Here is a 9,241-nt window from a genome sequence, read left to right as displayed (position 1 = left end):
ATAGTGGAATCTCCATCCCTAGAGATATTGAAGAGCAGGTGTCACGGCGCGTCGGGGTGCCCCGGTCCTGCCCCCCGTAGCAGCAGGAACAGACTCCGCCAGCCGTGGAACAGAGAGGCTGTGTCTAGGCTGTCCCCCTTTTCCGGAAAAGGGATGCACATTAGACACAGCGCAATTGCAAATGAAGCGGGGATTTAAATCCCCCCCGCTTCATTTGCATAAAAATGGCTGCTGCTTTTTTCCGGCTCGGAGCTTTGCCGGAAATAAGGAATATAAAATAAGGAATAAGGGATCTTTGGGAAAAGGCTTTATTTTCCGAAAGATCCCCGTCTAGACTGGCGCTTTTTGCCGGCAAAGCTCCGAGCCGGAAAAAAGCGGCAGCCATGTTTATGCAAATGAAGCGGGGGGGGGGGGATTTAAATCCCCGCTTCATTTGCAATTGCACTGTGTCTAATGTGCATCCCTTTTCCGGAAAAGGGACACAGCCTAGACACAGCCAGAGGGGTTTATTGCGCCTCCAGGATCCAGCCCAGCACAGACGGGATGTGGCTACAGGGGCCAGGGCCAGGATGCCTCAGCCCCCTTGGGGTAGGGCCCAGCGCCCCCAGCTTAGCCTCTGCTCTCCATGCTTCCCACTCAGCCGCTGCCTCCCCCCCCCAGGCCCTGCCCCCCAGCCAGGTGCTGGTCTCCACGTTCCCCCCTTTGTCTCTCCCTGGGATGCTGAGCCGAGGTGTCTGGGTTAATCCACATTTGGGAGAGTCCGAGAGAATCTCCCATCCCAGCGCAGGGGGTGGGGGGACACTGGGTTACAGAGCAGGCAGCCCCCTCACTACGCCCCAGCAGGCTGGACAGACGCCTGCCAGGGAGGAGCTAGACGGGAGGGTCCTGGAGCTCGCGAGGTCCTTGGCCGTTGTAGGGTTCCCGGATTGGAAGGAAGGCAGGCAGGCAGGCAGGGAGTGGAACTCGGGGGCTAGTGTAGACACACCCGAAGAAAGGCCGAAAGGCCAGCCAGCCTCTGGAGTGCAAGAGGCCGTTTTTAACCGTGAGCTGGGTCTTTGGCTGCTTGGGGTGGGGGCTGTACGCAGAGGAAGCTTTTCTGAGGCAAGGCCCAGCTGTCTGTTCGGCGGGGCCTCTGCCGGCGCGGGAAGCCGGCGGGCTTGGAGCAGACCCTGCTGCCGCGCTGGAAGCAGAACCAGATGCAGCCGCGCCGAAGGGGACGGGAAAGCCCCCCCGAGGCAGCCTCTGCCCCCCCGTGGCTGGCAAAGCCCCGTGCGGCAGTGCCAGTCTCGGGGAGCACGGCGCCGCACCCTCCCGGCCCTGGGCTCCCAGCGGCCGGGGGAAATAAGCCAGGATCACTGGCGTCGCGTCCACCGGAAGGCAAGGAAGGGGGTGGAAAGCGATGGAGCGAGGCGGGGAGGGGGAGCAGCAGAACCCCTCCGCGCTGGAGGGCCGAGGATCACCAGCTCCCCGGGCGTTCGAGGGGGGTGAAAGATCCGGGGCCAGGCGCCCGCTGTCGGGAAGGGCTCCCCCGTGGGCACGGCGCACCCTGCGCCCCAACCCTGCGGGGACCAGGGGGGGCCGAGGGATTTGCTGGAGACACCGGGGGCCGGTCGGCGTCACGCCAAGGAGGGGGGGTTTTCCGCTGCCGCGGGATCGACTCTTTTGGGCATCGCGGGGTCGCTCCTCGCAGGAGGTGCCTGGGGTTCAGCAGGGCTGGGGGGCCCTCCGGGTACCTCCTCCTGTGCCCACTGGAGAGGGGGGCAAGCAAGCGACGTCGGCTGGAGTCGGAGCCGGAGAAGCAGCCGCCCGAGGACGGGAGGGGTCCCGAGGTCCCGTGCAGGTCTGTGTTCCTGCCAAGTCCTTCCCCTTCCCCGGGCCTGCCGGAGCCCACCCTGCCGGGAGAGGAGGCGCAGCAGCTGTGGAATTCGGACTCCTGGCTCGTGCCAGGGGAGCCCAGCACGATTGCGTAAGCGTTGTGTAAAGGCGCGGGCCACCGGCAGCGCTGCGTCCCTCGCAGACGGGCACGGGACGGTGCCGGACGGACGGACGGCCATGGAGCTCCTGGGGGCTCTCACCCTGGCGTTGGTCCTCAGCCTCTCCTGCCTCCTGCTCCTCTCCGGCTGGAGGCAGAGGCGGGGGGCCGGGAAGTTGCCCCCGGGCCCCTTCCCGCTGCCCCTGCTGGGGAACCTGCTGCAGGTGGATCTCCGTGACATGCGCAACTCACTGATGGAGGTAGGTGGCTTTTCCTGGGACAGCCCCGTGCTCCTGGGGGCCCAGCCCCACACGGGGGGGGGGGGTCCCGCCCGGTGCCGGCCCTATGAATACCTTGAGTCAAGCCAGAGATCTGTGGGGGGGGGGGAGCTGTGTGGGGGGAGGATGAGGTGTGTGTGGGGCGGAGCCAGGGCAGGAGGGCTGGGGGGGGGTGCTGTGTGGGGGAGGGGCAGGAGGTGTGTGGGGTGGAGCTGGAGCAGGGTGTGTAGGGTGGGGAGGAACAAGGAGGGCTCTGTGGGGCAGGGGTGGGGAGCGAGGTGAGGGGGGAGGAGCAGGGCGGGGGGGGTGGCGGTGTGGGGAGGGGAGCGAGGGGCCATTGCGTGGTGGGGAGGATGTGGGGCGGCAGGGAGGAATAGGCGTGGGGATGCTGTGAGGGCCGGTGGTGAGCAGAGGGGGGGGCTCTGTCCGTGAGGGGGGGCGCTGCGCTGGGGGAAGGGCGCGGGGATGCCGGTGGGGTGGGGCGGGGTGGGGCGGGAGGGACAGCAGCTGCCCGGTGCTCGGGGGCCGGGCTGGTCGGCGTGGGGGGCGTCAGGAGAGGCGCGTCTCACGGGCTCCCCGTCCCGGCGGCAGATCAGCGAGCGCTACGGGCCCGTCTACACCCTGCACCTGGGCGCCCGGCGGGTGGTGGTGCTGTGCGGCTACCGGGCAGTGAAGGAGGCCCTGCTGGACCAGGCCGAGGACTTCAGCGGGCGCGGGGAACAGGCCACCTTCAGCTGGCTCTTCCAGGACTACGGTGAGTCGCCGCCGGGGGGGCTGCCGGGTTGTCCTCCCACAGCCTGGGGCGCGGGGCCTTCCCCCTCCATTGCCCGCGAGCCCCGGCCCTTCGCACGGGGTCCCCCCCTCGAGGGCTGCCCTGGGATCTCGGGAATGAACGAGATCGTCTCCGCGCCACCAGGCCGCGGCCATAAACCAGCCACACCCCACATGGGGCGCACTTTGGAGCCAGCCCTGTCATAAATCCCGGAGGGTGATCTCAACGCAGCTGCGCCCACATGCCTCCCCAGCTGCCCAAAGAAACAGCGACATCTCGTGGCTCTCGGCCGGGGCACACGTCCCCCCGCGGGGCTCTCAGGGCTTTTCCCGGGGGCCAGCTGGGCGGGCGCCTAGTTTTACAGCCGGTTACTAAAAAGCTCCAGCGGAGTCAGCACAAACTGAGCTGCCAGCTTAGAATCCTAGAGCAGGACGAGACCTCAGGAGGCACCGAGTCCAGCCCCCGGCCGGAGGCAGGACCAGCCCGACTCCATCAGCCCAGCCAGGGCTTGGCCAAGCCGGGACTTAAACACCCCCAGGGATGGAGATTCCACCCCCTCCCTCGGGAACCCAGCCCAGCGCTTCCCCGCCCGCCTGGGGAAATCCTTTCTCCTAAGATCCAACCTGGACCCCCCCACTGTAACGTGAGCCCATCGCTCCTTGTTCTGCCCCCCCCCCCCAGAACAGCCTCTCGCCAGCCTCTTTGGACCCCCCTGCAGGGAGCTGCAGGCTGCTCTCACATCCCCCCTCGCTCTTCTCTCCTGCAGCCTGAGAGGAGGCCAGGGACGGGTTTGTCCGGCTTGATGAAGGGTGTGCGATGCATTAGATGGTGACAGTGAGAAAACAAGGGGGTGGTGGGTTGTGGTCACCAGTAGCCTCCCCAGGAATTGAAATTAGTGGGGCTGTTTGAATTTACAAGGGGGGTGTCAGGGCCGATGAGGGGTGAGACTGTGAGGGTGAAGGCGGGCTGTATGGCGCCACACTTCACAAAGCTGGGGAGGTGTTGGGGAAATTCAGGGGGGTATACACCCCCATGGGGGGGGGAGGGAAATCCCTGGTGGCCACGGTGGCTGTGACGCTTTGTGTTTCGATGTCGGAGTCGTTTTGCAAGAGGTGAAGCTTGGGGGGGGGAGGGGGGATCGCAAGAGAAACCAGACTGTGGAACGGAGCGATTCCAGTGCCCCCCAGCGGGCTAGCAGAGCTCCCAGGAGTAGGTTTCGTTTCTACCGGTGGTGCACATTCGCACGCGCCTCAGCGCCCGTAAAATTATGCCGCACGTGGATGGAAACCAGGGCGGGAGCCGTGGAGGACAGCCGGGGAAGCTGGAGAGCCGCGCCAGGTGGCCGTTAGAGCGAACGCAGGCGGCGCAGCGGCGCTGTGCGGTTTATACCGCGTGAGCCCCGCCCCTCCGAGTCCAAGCGGCACACAGACCCATGCCCTCCTGCGTCGCGCTCTTCCTTCCTCGCCGCGCGGGGGGCCGTGGACTCGGCTGATGGAAGGAGGGTGCCCACGTAACTGGCCCTTTCACGCTTCCGAAGGGTCCGCTTTTCGGGATGGGCCTTGCAGCCGGCCGGGCCGGCCAGGGGAGCTCTGCCCTGTGGTTAACACCCCCCCAACATTCCCTTTTAACAATGCCGGCCCACTGCTCCCGCCAGGCGGTTTGGGGGGGGGGGGGTTGGGAATCACAGTGTCTCCCTTCTCGCTGCTCCCCCTGCCCAAGGAATCAATAAACCCCCTGCCCCATTTGGGCAGAACCCGCCTGGGGAAAAGGCTCTTGGTAGTGGCCCCGGGGGACTGATGGTTCTGCTGTTTCTACCCCCCCTCGCCTGGCTTCTCCCCCCCCCAGGCGTGATCTTTGCCAACGGGGAGCGCGCCAAGCAGCTGCGCCGCTTCTCCATCACCACGCTGAGGAACTTCGGGGTGGGGAAGCGCGGCATCGAGGAGCGGATCCTGGAGGAGGCGCACTTCCTGCTGGAGGCCCTGCGGGTCACGAAAGGTGGGTTGGGGGTGTGGAACGGTGCCCCCATCCCCGCCCCGGAGCCAGCCTCACAGCACCCATTGTGCAGATGGGGAAACTGAGTCACAGAGCGGGGGCAGGGGTATGTGTCAAGCCTAGGTGTCGAGGCATGGGTTCTGCCGAAGCTAGCCCTGCCCTGCCTCCTGGGAGGGTGGAGGGGGGGGGGGCTGCAGGGATGGGGGCAGGCGGCTGCAGAGCCAGGCTCAGAGGGGTCAGCAGGGCCCGCTGCTATGCAGCTCTGGGTGAGCAGCGACTTGGGGGGCTGGGATCCATCTGGGGGGCAGCCCCCTGCTAGCATGTGCCCCACCCAGCAGCGGGCATCTCCTCCCCCTCCCAGGTCTGCCCTTCGACCCCACCTACTTCCTGAGCCGCTCCGTGTCCAACGTCATCAGCTCGGTGGTGTTCGGGGACCGGTTCGACTACGAGGACAAGGAGTTCCTCTCCCTGCTCTACATGATGACCGAGAGCTTCCGCTTCACCTGCACCGCCTGGGGGCAGGTACGCCGGGGTCCCCGCCGGGGGGAGCGGCCCAGGATGGAGGACAAGCCGGGGGAAGGGGGCCGGTAGCTGCAGTGTTCCTCGTAAGCTGAGTGCTCGGGAGAAACCGGAGCAGAACGGCCCGGGACCGTGCTGGGGCACCAGCGTTGCAACCTGCCGGTGCGGCGCTGCAGGCCGGGAGTGGCAGAGCTGGGCAGGGAGCCGGGGCGCGTGCCACACAGGTTAACGGGGGAAGTAGCAATGGGCAGGAGAGAAAGCAGTGGCAGGAAGGCGCAGGGTGTCGGGGGTTGGTCGGCTGCAGAGAGGGGTGGGGGTGAAGACAGACCGATCAGCTCTGAACCCCGCCCCCGCTCAGCGGCTCTCCCTGCCCCCAGCTCTACGAGATGTTCTCGGGCATCATGCGCTACCTGCCTGGCCCCCAGCGCGAGGCCTTCAAGCAGCTGGTCGGGCTGGAGAAGTTCATGGAGAGGAAGGTGAAGGCGAACCTGGAGAGCCTGGACCCCAGCGCCCCGCGGGATTTCGTCGACAGCTTCCTGGCCAAAATGCAGCAGGTGCCGGGGAGACGGGGGGACGGGCAGGGGGCTGCAGCAAGGCCGGGAGGGGGAGGGGGCAGCCAACGGGGAGCCCGAGCGGCGCAGGGCGGTTGAGTCACGGCCGTAGCCCCCGAGACCTCGCCAGCGTCTCTCGTGCGTTCCCAGGAGCAGGGAAACCCGGCCTCCGAGTTCTCCCTCAAGAACATCGCCCTGACCACGCTCAACGTCTTCTTCGCCGGCACGGAGACGGTCAGCACCACGCTGCGCTACGGCCTCCTCATCCTGCTCAAGCACCCCGAGATCGAAGGTAGCCGCCCCGGCGCACAGGCCGCCCAAAGGACCCGGTGGGGGGCGCCCGTGGGAGGCGGAGGAAGCCGGGGGGCGGGGGCGGGCGGGTTGGCCCTCTCCCATTGCGATTCCAGGGCTGGATTCAGCCTTAGCTGCCCGGGGGCCAAGCCGGAGTCGGGTGGGGGGCAGCTCCCCCCTGGGGCAGAGCCGGATTCCCGCCGGGCCCCCCTGGAGCTGTGCCGCCGTCTCCGCAGAAAAGATCCACGAGGAAATCGACCGGGTGATCGGGCGCAACCGCGCCCCCAGCATGGAGGACCGGAGCCACATGCCCTACACCGACGCCGTCATCCACGAGTTCCAGAGGTTCTGCGACGTCATCCCCATGGGGCTGGCCCGCCGGGTGACCCGGGACACCCCCTTCCGGGGGTACATCATTCCCAAGGTAGCGCCGGCCCCATCGCTGCGCCCCTGGGCATGTTACCCGACGTGGCTCTGACTTTGGGGTCTGCTCATCGGGTTATTCTTCTGACGTGTCCGTGTGCTGCTTGTGGCACTCGGCTTCCTCCGGCCAGTTCCAGCCAACCCCAGGGCTGGATTCTCCCCCGCCCCCTAGAATCAGCTGAACACCCCCCCCCCCCACCACAGCACGCCCCTCTGTGCTTCAGCTGTGACCTCAGGTGCCAGCCACCTACGCCCCCAAGCTCAGCCCCGCCCCAGCCCCACTTCCACGCCACGGCCTGTCTGCGAGGGGTCCCCGTGGGGCGCCAGCCCCCCCGGGTGTGGGGCGCTGCAGGGATCTTTAGCTGAGGCACAAGGAGCGTTGTAGGGAAGCCGACCCCCGAAGGGAGGGGGAAGAGAAAAAAGCAGCCAGCCTCACCGGGGAAGCAATTTCTTTCCAGGTAGTGGCCATACGAGGGGAGACGTCACAAACAGAAGTGACATCCGGTCCCATCCGACGGCAGCCGCTGGGGCGGGCAGCCCAGAGCCGGCCCGTAAGGCAGGGCCAGGAGGCCACCCCTCGTACCTTTTGTAAAACATGGGCCAATCGCCCCGTTTTCTGCCTCTCGCCTCCCCGGGGCAGATCCCTGCCTCGCACGGGGACCGGCCGGCTCCTCCCTCCTTCCGCTGCCTCTGGCTGGGCCAGCGCCCCGGGAAAAGCCAAGATACTCCAGCCCGGGGCGCTGGCCAGGAGGGGCTGAGTTTTCCAAGTGTCAAAGCCCCGTACAGCGCTGGCTCTGCGGCTCTGGGGTGGCGGGGCCGGTCCCGGGCCGTGCCCGCGGGCGATCACGCGGCTCTCCCGTCTCTCCCGCCAGGGCACCGAGGTGTACCCAGTGCTGGGCTCCGTGCTGCACGACCCCTCGCAGTTCAGCGCCCCCGAGACCTTCGACCCCGGCCACTTCCTGGACGGCAACGGCCACTTCAAGAAGAGCGACGCCTTCGTGCCCTTCTCCATCGGTACGGACCCTCCCCCGAGCGCGGCGCTGCCCCCCCCCCCGCAGCGAGACCCCCCCCGGCCCGGCCACGGCTCACCATGTGCGGCTGCGGTGTCAGATCCCGGCCGGTGTGAATCCGCGTCACTGCCCCGGGGCCGGATCCCGGCCGGTGTGAATCTGCGTCGCCGCCCTGGGGCCGGATCCCGGCCGGTGTGAATCCGCGTCGCCGCCCTGGGGCCGGATCCCGGCCGGTGTGAATCCGCGTCACTGCCCTGGGGCCGGATCCCGGCCGGTGTGAATCCGCGTCGCCGCCCTGGGGCCGGATCCCGGCCGGTGTGAATCCGCGTCACTGCCCTGGGGCCGGATCCCGGCCGGTGTGAATCCGCGTCACCGCCCTGGGGCCGGATCCCGGCCGGTGTGAATCCGCGTCGCTGCCCCGGGGCCGGATCCTGGCCGGTGTGAATCCGCGTCACCGCCCTGGGGCCGGATCCCGGCCGGTGTGAATCCGCGTCACCGCCCTGGGGCCGGATCCCGGCCGGTGTGAATCCGCGTCACCGCCCTGGGGCCGGATCCCGGCCGGTGTGAATCCGCGTCACCGCCCTGGGGCCGGATCCCGGCCGGTGTGAATCCGCGTCGCTGCCCCGGGGCCGGATCCCGGCCGGTGTGAATCCGCGTCACCGCCCTGGGGCCGGATCCCGGCCGGTGTGAATCCGCGTCACTGCCCTGGGGCTGGATCCCGGCCGGTGTGAATCCGCGTCGCTGCCCTGGGGCCGGATCCCGGCCGGTGTGAATCCAGATCCCCGTCCGTCCGTCCGACTGGGGCAGAGGGGCCGCGGGCTCAGAGCCCTCCCGGCTCCCCCTGCCCGGCGGCCCCTGACGCCCGGCGCGGGTCTCTCCTAGGGAAAAGGTACTGCTTCGGGGAGATGCTGGCCCGCATGGAGCTCTTCCTCTTCCTCACCAGCATCCTGCAGCACTTCCGCCTCCGCTCGCCCGTGGCGCCCCAGGACATCGACATCTCCCCGAAGCTGGTGGGGTTCGCCACCCTGCCCCGCAGCTACCAGCTCTGCCTCGTGCCGCGCTAGCGCCCCGGCTGCTCCGGGTGGCCCTGGGGCCCGTGGGGGCCCAGTGGCCTGGGAAGCCAGAACAGCTGCTGCCTGCTCCCTGCTGGGATCCTCAGCCTGCCCCTGCCACAGATCAGTGGCTGCCCGATGTGTGCCAGGCCCACAGCTGTCCATGCCCTGAGCCCACCGGCTTCTCCCCTGCCGCTCCCTCGGCCGTCAGTCGTCTGGCTCCGGCCCCCAGCTCCTCCCTCTGGAGAGCTCCCAGAGAATCGCCCGGGCCAGCACTCGCCTGTCTCTCCACGCCGGATCCCTGGCGTACGCCGTGGCTGCCCCAGTGGCTCTGCACCCCGATGTCACCTTCACCCCTAGGCCGGACCAGCCGTGGCCCCT

The 9,241-nt window shown here is 68.1% G+C and overlaps 1 protein-coding gene across 1 annotated transcript; it reads left to right on the top strand.

Annotated features, from left to right (window-relative positions):
• The first annotated feature begins 1,037 nt into the window (after positions 1-1,037).
• LOC142823882 (cytochrome P450 2A13-like) lies at positions 1,038-9,021 on the top strand. The gene is made up of 9 exons (XM_075915589.1): positions 1,038-2,232; positions 2,842-3,004; positions 4,868-5,017; positions 5,376-5,536; positions 5,911-6,087; positions 6,235-6,376; positions 6,612-6,799; positions 7,671-7,812; positions 8,691-9,021. The coding sequence occupies exons 1-9, from the start codon at positions 2,053-2,055 to the stop codon at positions 8,870-8,872; spliced, it is 1,485 nt and encodes a 494-aa protein (XP_075771704.1). The 5' UTR covers positions 1,038-2,052; the 3' UTR covers positions 8,873-9,021.
• The last annotated feature ends 220 nt before the right edge of the window (positions 9,022-9,241 follow it).

This window comes from Pelodiscus sinensis, unplaced genomic scaffold (assembly GCF_049634645.1).
Source record: "Pelodiscus sinensis isolate JC-2024 unplaced genomic scaffold, ASM4963464v1 ctg34, whole genome shotgun sequence".
NCBI lineage: Eukaryota > Metazoa > Chordata > Testudines > Trionychidae > Pelodiscus > Pelodiscus sinensis.
The sequence above is the reverse complement of the archived record's forward strand: the minus strand, read 5'-3'. Positions and strand labels throughout refer to the sequence as shown.